The 18,187-nt window shown below is 42.7% G+C and overlaps 1 protein-coding gene across 1 annotated transcript; it reads left to right on the top strand.

Annotated features, from left to right (window-relative positions):
• Positions 1-356: 356 nt before the first annotated feature.
• LOC121651876 lies at positions 357-14,974 on the top strand. The gene is made up of 5 exons (XM_042004334.1): positions 357-404; positions 1,870-2,747; positions 3,369-3,423; positions 13,868-14,021; positions 14,712-14,974. The coding sequence occupies exons 2-5, from the start codon at positions 1,932-1,934 to the stop codon at positions 14,863-14,865; spliced, it is 1,179 nt and encodes a 392-aa protein (XP_041860268.1). The 5' UTR covers positions 357-404; positions 1,870-1,931; the 3' UTR covers positions 14,866-14,974.
• The last annotated feature ends 3,213 nt before the right edge of the window (positions 14,975-18,187 follow it).

Genomic DNA, 18,187 nt, shown 5'->3' on the forward strand with positions numbered 1-18,187 from the left:
TGAGCATCATTATCAAAAGCGAAACAACTGTCCTGCTTTTGTTGAGGATGAAAATGGCCAGCTGGGTACCTGAGCTTGGCGTCTATGAGATTGACAAAAACAGTTCTGAAAAGCTTATTTGTGAAAGTCCTGACAGGCTTAATGATTACATTCCACTTTCTTTTTACCACAGAGGTGCAAGGTTACTCATCCCACTCAAGCACATGCCACTATGGAGCTTGTGAAAGAATTAGTTCAGAAAGCCATGCCATCACTCAGTCATGTTGTAATGGAGTCACTCATGGCAAGACTAAAGGAGATTGGAGTAAACAGTGTAGATGACCTTAACTTTGTCAAGACTGAAGATGTTGATGGAATTCTGCCACCCATTCAGTGTAGAAGACTAATTCAAGCATTCACTGCAGGTAAGATTTTTTTTCTTTTTTCATTTTTTTCTTTTATTTTTTAAATCCCTAATGCAGGTAAGATTTATAAACCAAGGGCCATATTCACAAAGAAGGCTAAAAGTAGCTCCTAAGCTGCTGATTCAGGAGTAACTCTTAGAAAAAAAGGGTGTGCCTGTCCTAAATTTAGGACTAAGAGTATTTCACAAAGCATTTTAGCGCGAAAACTAGCTCCTAAAGCTTAAAATGGTTAGGAGTCGTCAGGAGGACTCCTAAGGCGCTAAGCTTTTAAAACTGTATCACTGCAGTCATGAGGGTATCAGTGGTTAAGACTGTCACACTGATATTGCCAGTGAACAGAAATAATGCACTTACACCGGAGATAAAGTCATGTTCCTTTCAGCAGCTTTGTGAAAAGGTTTTAAGAGGGAGCTCTTAGCTAAAAACTTTTAGTGCTATTTAGGAGTCCTCCTATTGGTGAAATAGATTCTTTGTGAATATGGTCCCAGATCTTTCTGCACTGTATCAGCTGTTTGCCATTATATGGAGGATTGAATGGTGTATGGACGATAAGGATTTGTTCAGTACTCTGTGTGTGTGACAATTTTGAAAGTTCGCAAATTATGAAGGTGGGTTTATACTCGTGCTGTGTTTGCATGAAGTCAGGCCCACATAGCTGACGCAGAGGCAGCCTGTTTATACTTGAGCGTAGGGTTATAGCATTGTACTGCAGTTTCCTTTAAAGTTGGCTTAGCTTATTATTATTTGTCCAGGAAGATTGATTACTGCATGAATTAAGATTTTTAAGTAATAAAGCCATGGAATAGATACTGTGCTGTCATAATCAAATACATAATTGAATACATAGCACCTTTTAGAAAAGAAAAAAAAAATTCCATCATTTGTTTATTCATGTTGGATTTAGACTGAGGGCTGAGGATGACACCTGCTCCAGCTCAACCTCAAATTAAGTGCCAAAGCTGCATCACACCTTAGAGGTTTTTTTTTATCACCTTCAGAAGAAGACAAAATTTATTTTGAGTCATGAGTGCGAGTTTCATACTTGTAACTTAGCCTCCGTCCGTCCGTCCATTCATCCATCCATCCACAGAACCCAAACACCCAAACTCGTGTAATCAAACTGGCCAATCACAAGAGAGTCTGCACTCACATAACTGGGATGCGGGTCAGGTCCGGAGAGGTGTGCGTCAGGCCTCCATGGGCCTGCGCAGAGCCTAAGGCGGTTATGCCGATGCAGACCATGCACAAGTATAAATCCACCTTATGCCTAGCTGGAAGACCATTTGAATACTGTACATTCAGACAGATTTTGTTTCAGCTTGTTCATAACACTTTATTAGCTTAACCAATGATGTGGTTTTATAGTACATAATGCCAGTGGCATGCATTTATTCATGCAATTCCTGGACTGCTGTTGATTAATTCTTAAATGAAAATATAACATTTGGTTTTATGTTATCCATAGAGTCACAGGCTGTACTTGGATTGACATCTCTGCAACAGAATCCACTTCCAACACCTGGTCCCATGGAGGATTCTCCATCCAGAGAAACTGCTGTACCATGGCACAAAATGCCTCCAAACCTTATGCTTTCTTTAAGTGAAAAGAAGAGACCAAAGCCTAAAGAGAGAAGAGAGCTGGTCCGGATAGTCATTGATGATGTAGTCAGTAAAGTGCGTGGAAGACCTGGAAGAGCAAAGCTGCGGGAGATTGCCAAGAAGATTGTAGATCAATATCCCTGTTCTTTTCAAGACAGAGAGGTCAGCGGAACCAAAATCATCGGAACAGGATATGATTCTCTCTTCATACAGCTAGAAAACAGACTTGAAAATATTAGTAGGCCAATCACCTTCAGCTCAACCACGAGACCAGCAGTGAGTGAAGATGCAGTGAAGAGAAAGTCCGCACTCTCAGATCGTTATGGGTGTGTGGAGTGGCAGCCTGCTGTTGAGAATATAACAGAACTAGAGTCTAAACAGGATGACTTGAAAAGTAGCTTCAGGACCCGCCATCTACAGGAGTCTTATGTTCGCAATTTAATGGCTGAAACATATTCCATCCAACGTGCAACAATCAACAAAGGAAGCACTCTAAAAACAGTACTTGAAGAGTGGCCCTTCCTTTTTGAAGCTGTTCACCTGTTTGACCACACATGTACCCTCCTTGGCTTACCAGTGCAGACAAAGCTGGCAGAAGAAATATCCAGAAAGGGAAAGAACATCAAAGACTTCCTCGACTCAAATGGGATGAAAATGCCACCAGGTGAAGATCCAGTACAGCTCATCTCGGGCATTGCAGAATACTTCAAGGAAAAGCCTGATCTCCTTTTCTACCAAAGTGAGGTAAGTTTACTTCTTTTTGTCTCCCAGACATTCTTTTGATATTTGGCTTGTAATGTTCCCCCTACCATTTTGTAACATGAGTTACTGACCCCCTTAAAAATCTGGATCCCAGATTTTTAAATTAAATTAAATTTACTCTACTATGACCTAATTCTTTAGTATTTGTATTAGGGATGTAATGATACTCAAGGAGTGGATTTAAAATCAATTTGAACTGGTCAAAATATCAATCGATTTAGAAAAAGAAAATTGATTGGCAGGGACTTAAAAACAAACTCCCAGATATGCAGTACATGATGCAATGTTTCTCCAGCTAATGGAGAATTAGCAAAATGTTTCACATGGACAGCGTCAACATTTCTTAAGTGAAGCAGCATTGTCACCTCCTGCAGCGGCCGGTCTGCTGTCGGCCATGCGCTGTGCATCAACACAGCACACATAGAATACCTTGTGTGATGATGCGCTATGAGGTGAGGATGAAACTGCAGCTCCTCCAGAAAGTGATGCACACAGATCTGATGTGAATCGTTACATCCCTAATTTGTATGGGAAATAGTCTATAGATGCAAACATTGTTTATGACATTTAGTGTTTACTTGATATTTTATTTTTCAACAACAGGAGTCTACTGCCGCTGGACTGAGCATCCCAAGCACCCCCTGTATCCTAATCATGGGTATGTAGTCTGTATAATGTATAATCGTGATCTCCACTTTTTCCTCCTCTTTTTTTCTTCAACCTATCCACTTCCTTTGTATTTGTCCATTGTTCCTTCTCTTTATTACCTGCTCTCTTCCATTTTCCTCTTTTTTGTCCTATTCCTCCATCTCTTTGGCCCTGTTTAGACAGCATCCGAATGTGCCCTCAAGTGACAACGATCGGATATCTTCTTGACAGTTTAAACACCCCTAACCACTTCAGATTTGATCTTTTTCATATCCGATATGGGCCACATTAGGAAGCCGATCTGTATCCGATCTTTTCAAATGCGTCCGCAGTCTAAACAGCCATGCGACATGTATCAGATATGCATCCGACCTCAACGTCATCTGTAGGTGACGCACATAATTTGTACCTGCAGGTCGATGCTTTGGTGCTGATGCAAATTCACATCAATGCAGGGACACATCCCGCTGTTTATGGTTTAGAATGCGCCGTTAATTTATGTCTGATTATTTATACTTTGGGTCATGACCGGACGTCCCATCAGGAGTATGGAACAGCGTTACTGAAGCCCAGAAGCTCCATCACGTCACACCTCTCTAAAGTTAAAACGGGCTGCAAGAGCGGATCATCCAGGCAGGACGTCAGTGGATGAAAAGCAAAGTGGATTAGACAGATTTTTACAATAAAACACTATTTATGTATCAGCTCATTCTTGTGTTTTATTGTTCAAATTGGCCGGATCCATCTGGTCTGCAGGTTCATCTCTCAGCCCTTCTACTGTGTTCTAATGTAGAAACGCCGTCCCACTCCCCCTTAGTTATAACTTTCAGCTCAGGTCTCTGCAGATCATGTTTTTATTGAGTGCACTGAAGGAAATTATATCTGGAATAATTTAGGTCCTGTAGTCATCGGCTTTTCGAAACTAGAGGAGTCGGAGAGGAGGACTCAGAAAAAGTATGAAAGGGCAACAGAGGAGGAGTGATGGGGGGCGTGGACTCTAGGGCTGGGTCAGCCCTCTCCTCATTGAGCTGTGGATCCTCAGTACTCGGTCCTGGCTAAGAGTACCCGGTCCTGGCCTCTCCCCCATCTCAGCTGTAGTTTCGACTGCTGTTGTTACTTTTAGGAAGAAGAAATTCAGTTGACAAACCAGTAAACAGTAAATACATGGGAGAGTTAGTGTCCAAATAATGTGCAAGTGGTGTGTGAATAATGTGTAATTCTAGTAATACCAACACTTGTGCTCTACACAGTAACTGGCTGGAGCCTACACACACCTGCTGAGAAGCTCATGCACTGTCCACAACACAGCTAAACACTAAGGTCTTTTTAGATACAGAAATCTTCACACATAACACCTCTTACCTATATATGAGCGTACAACCATATATAATATAAACAGAACAAAAGCAGCATTGTTTATTTTTTATTTATTTATTTATTTATTTATTTATTTATTTATTTTTTTTTTTAACCTGTCTTGTCCAGCATCGTTGCAAACAGAATGATTGTCTGGCTGCTGTCTGGTGCTGGGCAATTTTACTCTATCAAGCAGGGATTTATACTACATGTATAAAGTCCCTCTTGATGAAAAACTTTATTAAATCAGACTCTTAATGCTGGACTCGACCGGAGGGGACAGAGAGAGAGAGAGAGAAAAGAAAGTAGAGAGAAGAGGGAGGGGAGAGAGAGGGACAGAAAGGGTGTGGGGAGTGCGGGTGGGGACTTGAAACATCATACAGAAGACCATGTAATCCATACTACTTACAACATATATAGCTAAGATCATCCTAGCCAGTAGGTCATTACACAACTAGTTGATAATAGTAACAATAATAATAATAAGAGTAAGAGTAATAATAATAATAAGAACAGAAATAATTAAAAAAAGAAACAAAATATGATAATAGATATAAGTGAAACTGCTGTATTCAAGAACACGCGCAGAGAAACCTGTGTGGATGTGTTGGAGAACTCGGCCACACGGCGACGCAAAGACTGTGTGGAGACATTCAGGAAGGAGTGACCATGCAGAGTGATCATGCAGATGCCACCTCACTTGAACAGAGGCCAGAGTCAGGCCAGCGGTCCCGAGACCCAGGCCACCAGCCCCCCCGCAGGCAACAGATCCCGACCGGTCCACAGAGACGACCACTCGCCCGCCCAGGAAGGCAGCAGCAGGAGACCCCAGCAGGAGCCGCCCCGCGGACCCAGGGCACCGGCCCCGGCGGGCCGAGGCCAGCACTCCCCGACCCCCCCCGGGCACCGGCCGCCCGGGACAGACGGGGCAGAGGGCCCGGGCCCAGGAGCGCAGGGACACCCCCCTCCCCCACAGGCCGAGGGCCAGCACGCCACCCAGGGGGACCCGGCCCGCCCAGACGGCCACCACCAGAGGCCAGCCCCACACCCCAGCACCCAGCCGCACACCCCGAGAACCAGTCCTGCCCCCCCCCCAGACCAACACACACACACACAAACACACACACTCTCCTTCCACTCCTCCATTTATCCTCCCACGCATACACCATTCAACCCTCACATACTCTGTCCTCCCACACACACACACCATCCTTCCACCATCCATCCTTCCACACACACACCATCCTTCCACCCACACACTCACCATCCTTCCACCATACACTCTCCCACACCTATCCCATCCTCCCACACACACATCATCCCTCCACCACTCATCCTCCCACACATACACCATCCTCCCTCTCACACACCATTCATCCACCTTCACAGCTCCCATACACACACACACATGAACCTTCCTTCCACTACCCATCCTCCCACACATACATCATTCTCCTACACCAAACATCCACCTTCACGTACCCCATCCTCCCACACACACACACCACCCCTCCATCACCCACTCTCCCAAACATACACCACTCCCCCACACACACACCATCCTCCCTCCCATACACCATCCATCCTCCCGCACACACACCATCCTTCCACCATCCATCCTCCCACACACTCCCCCATCCCTGCACCATACATTCTCCCACACATACCCCATCCTCCCACACACCATCCCTCCACCACCCATCCCCCCACACCCACACCACTCTCCCACCCACACCCCCCCCCCCCCCCCCCAACACACACACACACAAACACCATCCCCCCACCACCATCCTCCCGCCACCCCACGCCACGGGGGGACAGCCCCAGCCAGGAGGCGAGGAGACACGAGCCAGGCCCCCAACTATGATGACCCCCCTGCCCCGCCCAGCGCAACAAGCACACCTCCCACAGCCCTACCTGTGTATGTAGTGAAGAGTGGGGGAGGGGAGGGGTCAGGAGATGTAGGTCCAGAGGGGAGTAAGCCTCCCCCCTGGAAGACGACCCGCCAGTGGCTTAGGGCGCCCCCGTCCCCCGCCGGCCCCGAAGGGCGTCACAGGCCCGGAGCAGGCACCCCAACCCAGGCACGCCACGAACCCCCCCAGGGGCCAGCCACCAGCCCAAGGGGCCACTTTCCTCTTTCTGAGTGGGAGGGGGGCGAGGCAAAGGAAGGGAACCCCAGGCCCACGCCCCCAACACCCGGCCAGGGCGCCCCCCAGAGGACACGTCCTAACCCCCTGCAAACACACACACACTCTTTTTCTTTTTTTTTTTTTTTTTTTTTCTTTTTTTTTCCCCCAGCCACTCACACACCCTCTCACACACCTCTATACACCAACACCTCAATACGTGCACATACCTCCACACACACACTTCACGCACATACCTATAAACACACACACCGGTGCCCACATACACACACACTCTCATACCCCTCCATACACATACACCACTACACACGCACTCACATACATATCTGCATATACACACAAGCACCTCCATACATACTCACGCCTCCACCCACTCCTTCACTCCTCCACACACACCTCGACCTCCACGTGCACACACTCATATATACACACCTTCACACACACCCACACACACATCCCACATAGACCTCCACACACACACCCGCACACCACTCACACACACATACACGCACACACCTAGACCTTCATACACACCCACACACACATACAGCACACACATCCCTCTACACCCACCCACACACCCGCATACCTACAGACACACACACACACACACACCCACCTATATACAAACACACCCCCACCCAGGTTCCGGGGCTGCGACCAAGCACCAGGGCACGGACCAACCCCCGGCACGGCACATCCGGACGGGCCCAGCCCCCCCCAGCAGCAGCAGACCCCCCACCCCCAGGAGAGGGGGGAGACCCGACACCCCAGAGCCCGGGGCCCCCACCCGGCCCACCCCGGGCCCGACCGGCCACCCGGCCAGGGGCCGACGGACACCGACCCAGGCACCCCGGCAGCCACCCCCCACCGCCACGAGGCAGTCCCACCCCGGGGCCCACCCAATGCCGCCCGCCCAGACCGGAACCCCCAGCCGACCCAGCAGCGGAGCAGCCGAGATCCCCACCCAGGAGACAACCGGAGACCCGAAGCCACCAGGGACCCCCCACCCATATCCACCCCCATCCCAGCGAAGCCGCAATCCTCCACCTACATTAGGTGATGTAGCCAGTCACAGGGGACCAGAGGGAATGAAAGTCATCTGATTGGTTCCTGGAGGAGGCAGACATTGTCTCAATGCTGATGTGATCTAACAGGAGATTTCTAAACTGCTGGATAGACAAATTATTCTTATCTTTCCAGTTCACAAGGATAGTTTTCTTTGCGATGCATAAGACTGCGAGGACCAAGTTTATGGAGTGTATTCCTATGTTAGTGTCACCCAGGTCGCCCAGTAGGCAAAGTGTGGGGTTTGCAGAAAAACTGGTTTTAAACCATTTTGAGAGATCTTCACACACCTTAATCCAGAACCTTTGGACAGGTGTGCAGGACCACAGCGCATGGATGTAGCTATCAGAAGTGTTCTCAGAGCAGTGTGGGCAGATATCTGATGGTGAAAGGCCCATCCTGAACATCCTGTGTCCTGTATAATGAGTTCTATGGAGAATTTTGAATTGTATTAGTTGTATATTTGAATTCTGAATCATTTTAAACGTGTTTAAACATATTTGTGACCATCTTTTCTGATCAAAGTTATTAGATAAATCATCTTCCCATTTTGAAGTTGGGAGAGATATCCTGTCTTCTAGCTTTGCAAGTAATCTATATATTTTTGATAATAATTTTGGAGTATTAAGATTCAAGAATTCTGCTATTCTGACAGGAAGCTGCAAGTCTAACTGTACAGGGGTATACTTCTTACATATAATTGATTTTAGTTGGTGGTACTCTAAGAATTTATTGCTGTTGATTCCATACTGTGAGACAATTGTGTTGAAAGATACAAAGTTTCCATTTTCTATTATCTGTCCTAACTGTTGTATTCCTTTAGTCTTCCATTGAGTGAAGTTTATCATCTTTTTGTTCTGCAGGATGTCAGGGTTGTTCCAGATGGGTGTAAGTCTACATGGAAAGAGGGAAGATCTGGTTATCTTACAGAATTCCCACCAAGCCATTAAGGAAAAACGGATGTTAAGGCTTTTAAAGCACTTATATGGTTTAATGGTTGAGCTGATGAACGGCAGGTCAGAGATGACTAAGTCCTCACACAAAGCCTGCTCCACATCTAGCCACGGCTCATCCAGATAACTGGGTTTGAGCCACTTGGAGATGTACTGCAGCCTGTTAGCTATAAAGTAGTGATTAAAGTTTGGTAGGTCCAGTCCTCCTCTATCTTTAGTCTGCTGTAAGGTTTTAAGACTGATACGTGACGGCTTGTTTTTCCAAAGAAACTTGGATATGAAAGAGTCCAGAGATTTAAACCAACTGGTGGAGGGTTTAGTGGGTATCATTGAAAATAAATAATTAACTTTAGGTAGAATCATCATCTTAATGGTGGCAACTCTCCCCATTAGTGAGATGGGTAAGCGCCTCCTCCGTAAGAGATCATCTTCTATTGTTTTTAGTAGCTGAACATAGTTTAATTTTGTTAAATCTGATAATCTGGGGGAAATATTTATACCTAAATATCTAATGTTTCCTGTCTGTATTTTGATATTAGGGATGTTTTGTAAGTCACAGTTGATGGACATGGCTGTAGTCTTAGGCCAGTTAATAGAATAATCAGATATTGATGAGAACTTATTAATAACTGTGATTGTCTCAGAGAGTGATGTTTGTGAGTTCTGAAGGAAAAGTAATATATCATCTGCATAAAGACTTATTTTATGTTCTATGTTTTTGCCCTGGATTCCTTTAATTTCTATATTTTGTCTAATAGCAGCTGCTAACGGCTCTATGAAAATGGCAAAAAGTGAGGGGGAGAGTGGGCAGCCCTGTCTGGTGCCTCTCTGTAAGCGAAAGCTTGGAGAAGTTTGATCGTTGGTTTTCACACATGCATTTGGGTTATTATATAATATTTTAATCCACTCTATGAAAGCAGGTCCAAACCCAAATTTGTCTAGTGTTGCAAATAGAAACTTCCAGTTTACCCTGTCGAAGGCTTTTTCTGCATCTAGAGAAATGATTGTGGATTCTAGATTATGTAAAGTAGAGTAATCTATGAGGTTAATTAGTCTACGCGTGTTAGTAGATGAATGTCGACCTTTTATAAAACCTGTCTGGTCCGGATGTATTATAAGAGGGGTTATTTTTTCTATCCTTCTGGCAAGAGCTTTACTAATTATTTTCAGGTCTACATTTATTAAAGATATGGGACGGTAACTGGATGGAAGTGTGGGGTCTTTGCCTGGTTTTAGCAATAGTGTTATATTAGCTAAGTTCATATTTTGCGGTGTTTTTTGTTTTTCCTGTATTTCTAACAACATATTATAAAATGTAGGAGCTAGCGTTGTCCAGAATTCCTTGTAAAATTCTGCTGAGTAACCATCTGGACCCGGGGCTTTATTGTTGGGCATATGTTGGAGAGCTTCGTGGAGTTCATCTACAGTAATAGGTGCATCTAAAGTTATTTTATTTTCATTTTTTAGTTTTGGTAGATTAATGTTGTTTAAAAATTGTTCAATATGTTCATCTGTTGGATTAATCTGTGATTCATATAATGTTTTATAGAAGCTTCTAAACGTGTCATTTATCTTGTCTGGGTCATGGCTGATGTTTCCGTCTTGATCTTTAACAGAGGAGATTGTTGTTTTCTCCTTGTTTGTTTTTAGTTGATTTGCTAAAAACTTTCCAGATTTGTTACTATGTTCAAAGTTCTCCAAGCGAAGTCTTTGCACTAAAAACTGTGTTTTTTTATCTATAATTTCTTTAAGCTGCAATTTAGTTTTCCTTATATTATTCATTGTGTGCTCTTCGGGGGAAATGCGGTAAGCCTCCTCCAATGATTTAATCCTGAGTTCTAATTCTAAAACTCTTGCTGTTTCCTTCTTCTTCTTATGTGAGGAGAAGGAAATTATTTTCCCTCGCATTACTGCTTTTCCTGCTTCCCAAAGGAGACACGCTGAAGTTTCAGGCATGTCATTTTTTTCTATATAAATTGACCATTCTTTTTTAAAATAATCAATAAACTCAGGATCTTTCAATAAAGAGGTGTTAAATCTCCAGCTTTTACCAATCGGTTTATTATTTTTGATTCTCAGACTGAATGAAACTGGTGCGTGATCGCTGATGCTGATTGGATGTATCTGAGTCTCTGAAATGTCGCCCATTAGTGAATTACTATTTAAAATATAATCTAGTCTAGAGAAGGAGTGGTGAACTGAAGAGAAGAAGGTGTATTCTCTTAGTTTAGGATGGTGAGAGCGCCAAGCATCGCAAAGACCAAAATCCTTCATGTACTGTTTGATAGTTTCTGACGACTGCCAGACTCGATGACTACCTGATGTGCTGCAGCGATCTTGTTCAGTCAAGACTACATTAAAATCACCAGCTAGCACTATTCTGTTATCTGAATAATTCTGGAGTGTAGCAAACAGGGAGTGGAAAAAGGAGGGATCATCTGCATTGGGGCCGTACACATTGGTAATACATAATTTGATATTACAAATAGATAATAAAGTTATCAGAAATCTGCCTTCAGGATCCACTACTGTGCTATCTATGTCAAAATTTAGTCTCTTATTAATAAGAGTAGCTACTCCTCTCTGCCTAGAATTGTAACAAGCTGAGTAAACATGAGGAAACTGAGCTGTTTGAAGAAGGTCTATGGTTGAGTTTGTTAAATGAGTCTCTTGTAGTAAGACAATGTCAGCCTGCAGCTCCTGTAATTTATTAAAGATCTTCAACCTCTTCTCCCTGGAACCGGCTCCATGTACATTCCAACAGACGATTTTTAACATGGTTATTGTGAACGGTTTAATGCTTCATGCGTGTTACTGACGCGTGTGTCTTTGTGCGCCCCTCTTGCGTGTTCGCGCGTGTTTGCATGCAGCCTGATTGCGCGCGTTTGTCCGTATGTTAAATGTCCGTATATGTAGTCTACCTTAATGCTTGTTCTCTCATACAGTAAACGCGAGTGTTTATCTGTATCATGTATGGTGCGGCTGTGCGTCCTGACGGTGTTGCGTGCGCTGCTGATATTACGAGCTGGATTACAATTAACAGTGAAGACGTGAAATAGAAAGATAGTGAAAAGTGAAAAGTGAGAAGAGTGGTGAAACAGAAAAAAATACATCGATCTAGGTGTCGAGGCTGTGGTGAGACGAGCAGTGTGTTCTACTGTCAGTGATCTATAATGGCGAGTTAAGAGTGATCATTTGGAGAGATTGACTTACAGCACCTGGGATCAGAAGAGCCACGGAGTGATGTCCGGGTCGCGGTACAGTTGTCCATTAATAAACAGTTTATCCACCGCGATGACAGCGCGAGCGCCATTAGCCATAGATTTCCTTCTGATGGGAAACAGGACTCTCCGTCGGTCCAGAATCTCTCTCGGATATTGGTCGTTTACTCCGAAGTTGGTCCCCTTCAGTTCGCGGCCCTGGTTCTTCACCTGCTCCTTCTGTTTGAAGCTGACGAACTTCGCTACTATGGGTCTTGGTCTGCTGGACCCGGGTTTCCTCCCGCCGAGCCGATGGACTCTGTGAAAGGAGATGTTTTTCACCGTTTCCTCTGGGAGCTTCAGGTGGGTTTTGATGAAGTTTTTCACCGTGGTCTCGGGGTCCTCCTCCGTCTGCTCTGGAATCCCTGCAAACACCAGGTTCTCTCTCATGCTCCGCGCCTGCAGATCGATCACCGTTTCCTTAATCTTCTTATTTTCATCTGAGAGACGGGTCAAGCCCTCGGTGAGGGATTTTACCGTCTCTCTGAGACCGGCATTTTCTGCAGCCAGACTTTCCACCTGCTTCTGGCTGAATTCTAATGATTCACGTAGCGCCTGGAACTCCTTGTGGAGAATTTCTACCAGATTCAAACGCGCATCAAAACTACTGAGTTTCTTATCTATGGAGATCAGAACATCTGTTGAGTCGTTCCCCGTTGGTGAAATAGCTCCAGGTGAATCCTCATTTCGCTGTCTCTTGGACTTAGATGCGGTGGAGGGGGTTGACGTGTTGTTTGGTTTCCCCATGACGATTCTGTCGTAACAACGATCTATAAAATCTGTCAGGCTGGCCAAATCCTCCCCGCTGTGCTCCAGAGTGTACCTTTTAAAGACACTATAGTCCTACTTTAAAGAATATTTTGATTAAGTTGGCACAAAATACAATCGAATGAAAGTAGAAATGTTTGGGCGCGCCTAGTTTGAATCTGCCGTCTCCCCCGGAACTACGTCACCTACAGCATTAGCGTCACTTACCTGCCACCAGCCTCACTTACCTGCCACCAGCCTTTTCGAAACTCTGATACAGGAATGATTTCACACAGCAGCTGATCCACTATCGGACATCAGCCCAGTGCTGCAGCACCTGTAGCCGGTCTGCTACAGCTGCTCTTAACCTCAGTAAATATGAATAACATTTATGAACTTGCAAGAAGTTTCTTCTTTTGAAACTGATTCCATCTGATCCAAATAACTGAAAATAAAAATTCTGTGAGGCCAGAAAGAGAATCCACAGCAAAACAAAGATTTATATTTTTACATAAATAATAAAAAATAAATGCACCAACATCCCATGATGCACCAACATTCACTGAGTGTTTACATGAAGCCTGAAACAAGTCGTATTCTAGCTTTAATGTAAACAAATCAGACTAAGACACAAACCAGTTTCATGTCACATTCGTGTTACTTGTGCCTTCAGTGTAAACGTAGTCTGTCTTAATTCCATGTTCCTCCTCCTCTCTTCCGTCATCTTCCATCCTGTTAATCAGCCTCACGCTCCTCTCTCTCTCCTTCCTTGTCAGGTTCTTCCTCTCTTCTTTGACCTTGTGGCATTTTCTTTATCCTCCTCCTTCCCAGCAGTCCTCCTTGTTCTTTTCTTATCCTTTTACCCTCTTTCTCGCCATTCTTTTTTGTTAATATTTTCTCTTCCAATGTCTCTATTGTTTAAGATGATAGACGATTCAAGATTGCCGTCGACCAGGAAGTTGTGAATGACCACATCAATTCACCCATTGTGGCCCTGAGCTACGCTTTCTCCTTGTTTTATGTATTAAACATAAAATACCCAAAGGAGATGTCACTCACCCTGGAATTCATACAGAGGTAAGCAATTCTTTGTGTTGAAGTCCCTACTGAAAAAAACAGTTTAGACAAGCTGAACTTGGCTGGTCTTATCTGGTTTTAGCTAGGTTTTGGCAGCTGGGCAGGCTGGTTTGATGGTTTTAGCTAGGATTTCTTTAGAAATGATTGTTAATTCAGTATTTAAGTATGCTGCAGCATATTGCATGATTTCCTAAAACAATGCAGAGGTTACCACTGATTTACAGTAGTTTTTTAGTTTTGTTCCTAGCTAAAACCCTCAAACCACCTTGACGAGCTGCACCAGCATAAACCAAACAAAGCTGGTCTAACCTGTTTTTTCAGTAGGGGTTATCTATAGCAGTGATTCTCAACTGGTGGGTCCTGACCCAAAAGTGGGACTTTACCTGGGCAAATGTTGGAAGCAAGAAAACTCCCCAGCTCACTCATTAACACCTCCAGTCTCTGGTCTATGATGTCAGTGGTGCACCTCAGGTTGAATTAAGCACGACCTCATTTTCTTGAGGGAATGTTTTTCAGTATGAGATCGTTTGAAGAAAATTTAATTTTGTATACTTTAATCTGTTAACTTGCATTTTTGTTTAATTCATTTTAAGTTTGTGATTAAAAACTGCCACATTCACACCTGTTGAGCACTACTAATGTATAGGATATTAATATCAATTGATAATAAAAAATATCCATTTCTTCAAGAGTTTTCCTGGGAATCAATCCGGATCGTGGGTCAAAGGCAGAAAAAAAGGGAACAAAGCACCAGCACATTCCTCCAAGACTGCTCAAGTTCCTGCGTGACCTCAACAACTTTGAAAATCCGTGGATGGCTGTATCAGTAGGGTTAGTAGGGTAGATGTCTGTGGATGTTTGTGTTACTTTGCCTTTTTTGTGGTTTTTCCCAAAAGCAAACTTTTTTTTTCTTAATTTATTGTTTTGTTTTGAGAGAGCTCTTGATACAAAGATGATCGGTTTGTAAGAGCTAAATATAAGACTAGTTTTCTAAGTTGATTAAGATGTAAATGACACATCAAATCACCCAGACACTGCATCTCATGCGTTTTGCATCTTATTTTCTTGAATAGTTGATTTCTTCGTTTGTTCCACAAGCAAAAAATGTTTAGTCTTACCCAAAAACCCACATATTCAAAACTTTATGCAGGCTATTGTTTACTCATTTCTTTGCACATAGTTAAATGAATTGTCATTCAATGTATTCAATTCTGAACAGTGACTGATATATGCAGAAACTGAATAATATACATTGATGTAAATGTTGTTTGTTGCCGTTTTAGAGCAAGAAGTCTGAATTTTATAGTGGGTTTTTTTTTCATATTGTTAAAATGAATTAAAAGCAAAAAAAATTATACATCAATGTATTCAATTCTTAACAGTGACTGATACATGGAGAAACTGAATAATATGCATTAATGTAAAGTATATCTGTTGCTGTTTTAGAGCAAGAAGTCTGAATTTTATGATGGTTGTGTTTCATATTGTTAAAACAATTTAAAAGCAAAAATACAAATTATACATGAATGCATTCAATTCTGAACTGTGACTGATATATGCACGTATTGAATGATGTGCATTTTGTGTGTTTTAATGTGTTATGTTAGTTGCAGAAAAAAAGTCAAATTTTAGAGCAAAAAGTCATAATTTTATAATGGTTGTGTTATATATTGTTAAAACAATTTGTTTAGAAGCAAACAAAACAATAACAAAAAATGAATACATGCCTAAAATCATTCATGACCAAAAATAAACGTCCATTTTTTAAAATGTGGTGATTGTATTTGATCATGCTGCTGTTTTAGATATTTAGTTATGTTAACTCATTTGGATATCACGTTGGTCTGATGATGGACACTGTTTTTTTTAAATTAGCAAGATTGGAAGAAAATACATGGTTATTTACCAGAACTAAAAGCTGCAACTGACTTAAATTCAACTGAGATTCAAATTTTAAGAAAATGTCCATATGGTACAGATATTTCGGTGGTGAAGATATTTTTTTTAAATGCTAAACCTTTTTTTGTAATGAGGAAGCAAATCATCTTGAAGTCTATTGAATTATCAATTTTCTGACTATGAAGTGTCTGATGATAAACAGAATTTACTTTAAATTTACAGAATTATCCATTTTTGGACAAACAGAAGTGTTTGTTAATGAACAGTGAATTTACTGTAAATTTAGGGAATTATCCGTTTTCTAACTAACAGAAGGGTCTGTTAATGAACAGAGATCTTACTGTAAATCTACAGATTTTCCGTTTTTTAAATAACAGAGGTGTCCGTAATGTTTACGGATAAGTTACTGGTAATTTTCTGCCAGGAATTTATCCGTTTTTTTAAGGAATTTTTCATTACAGTGTAATCAAAATAATTTTTACCTGTAGAACACACTCGAACAGAACATTAAACAGACTTCCAAACAATGAAGTAAATAAACAAACGATCTTAAGGGTGGTCACTATGGAAACGAAGGGGCGTGACAAAAACCCTTCCTCGGACACACTCCGTGTAGTAGCAACTGTTGGACAGCAAAGAACTGCTCCTGGGGTTGCCTTTGCAAAAACCAAAATAAAGCAAATGAAACCCAACAAAAAAGTCATCTTGATCTCTCCCATTGCAGGAGGAAGTCCCCTTTTAACGTCAAGAATGATACATATGTATTTGTACTAGCCTTATACACATATCTTAGCATCTATGTCATAAGCACAGTTTGATTGTATCTGTCCACTTACTTCTTGAAAGTTTGACTTTATTTATCACCTCGTATGAGTGCCTGCATGTCCGGCCTTCTGGCCTTGGTACGTAATATCACGACTTTTCCAGGCCATTTGAATTACTTTTTCTTTCACTCTGTAGTTAGAAAATCTTACAATGATTGAACGTGGTGGCGCCGAGTCTTTAGGTTTCGTAGTCAATGACCGGTGCGCCCTCTCCACGCAGAGATCGATATCCTGTGGTAGTTTGAGTGAAGTGCGTAACATGTCGGTTATGAAGAGAATCATGTCATTTTTCTCCTTTCCCTCATGTATCCCGTAAATGCGCAGTTTATTGCGCCTTGCTCTTGATTTGAGGTCCTCACATTTGGGTGAGATTTTGGCTTCTCTTTGAAACAGATAGCGTATAAAGCGGGCATGGTGGAGTAGTTAGTCTTCCACATCGCTCACCCTGTGATTAGTGTCGTCGATTTGCTGTTCAAGTTTAGTCGTACGCTCAAGTACATCACTTAGGGATGTTTCTACCCTGGACAGTGCAGCTTTTGTGTTGTTGGAGGCATCGGTGTGTTCCTTTCTCAGTTGTATCTCTGTGAGCAGTGTCGCTATATCGTCTTTTTTAGGTTCGCTCACGTCCATGGCAGCTTCGACACGAGTTTCTTCTTTTTTAGTAGCTCTGCTTTTCTTTTCAACTTCTTTTTTAAGAGTAGACATTTTTAGTGTTGCATAACGCAAATTTATAAGGAAATATGTGAAATTCTGTTAGCTTTCGGCTAGTTTTAGAGTGTTCCTCTGGAGCAGAAAAATCAGGCTGCTTCTCCTCTCATGGCGCCACCGGAAGTGATCCTGAACTCATTTTAATTGAAGGTTCATCATTTAGTTGTTTTCTAGAAAAATCCCACATTGGATTAAACTGCTGTCATCACCACCACTGATTGTATCGGTGACGCTTCACAGTCTCCCAAGAAATTAGCATCATCCATTTCTGAAATATAAATTATGTAGAAAACATTTTTCTTGGCTGATCAGTGGTGTGGTGGTTAGCTCAGCTGCCTTCCAGTAAGAAGCTTCCTGGTCCAAATCTCAGCCGGGATATTTCTGTGTGGCGTTTGGATCTTCTGCTCGTACATGTGTGGCTTCTCTCTGGGATCTTTGGCTCCATAAAAAATGGCCGATGCCACCGTCATGTCTTCAGGACACATGAGAAAAGTGTCTTCTTTTCTCGTGTACCTATGCATGAAATCTGTACGCTAACTTTTACCTTATCTAGATTTTAATCATTTTAATTTAATTTAGGATTTTATTTTGTTATTTGTTGCTGCCTTTTACTACTTTTAATGCTTTCTTTGCACCATCTGTAATGATTTTAATGTTGTATGTAAAGCACTTTGAATTATCTTGTACATGAAATGTGATGTAGTTATATTCTGATTATAGGCTCGGTTTTATAGT

The sequence above is a fragment of the Melanotaenia boesemani genome, chromosome 13 (assembly GCF_017639745.1).
Source record: "Melanotaenia boesemani isolate fMelBoe1 chromosome 13, fMelBoe1.pri, whole genome shotgun sequence".
Lineage (NCBI taxonomy): Eukaryota > Metazoa > Chordata > Actinopteri > Atheriniformes > Melanotaeniidae > Melanotaenia > Melanotaenia boesemani.

Excerpts from the sequence above, each read along its gene's own strand:
- LOC121651876 (XM_042004334.1), top strand. The coding sequence starts at position 1,932 with ATGGAGGATTCTCCATCCAGAGAAACTGCTGTACCATGGCACAAAATG. Across the intron at positions 3,424-13,867 it reads CCCCTGTATCCTAATCATGG|ATGATAGACGATTCAAGATT; the intron begins GTATGTAGTCTG and ends CTATTGTTTAAG. Across the intron at positions 14,022-14,711 it reads ACCCTGGAATTCATACAGAG|AGTTTTCCTGGGAATCAATC; the intron begins GTAAGCAATTCT and ends CATTTCTTCAAG.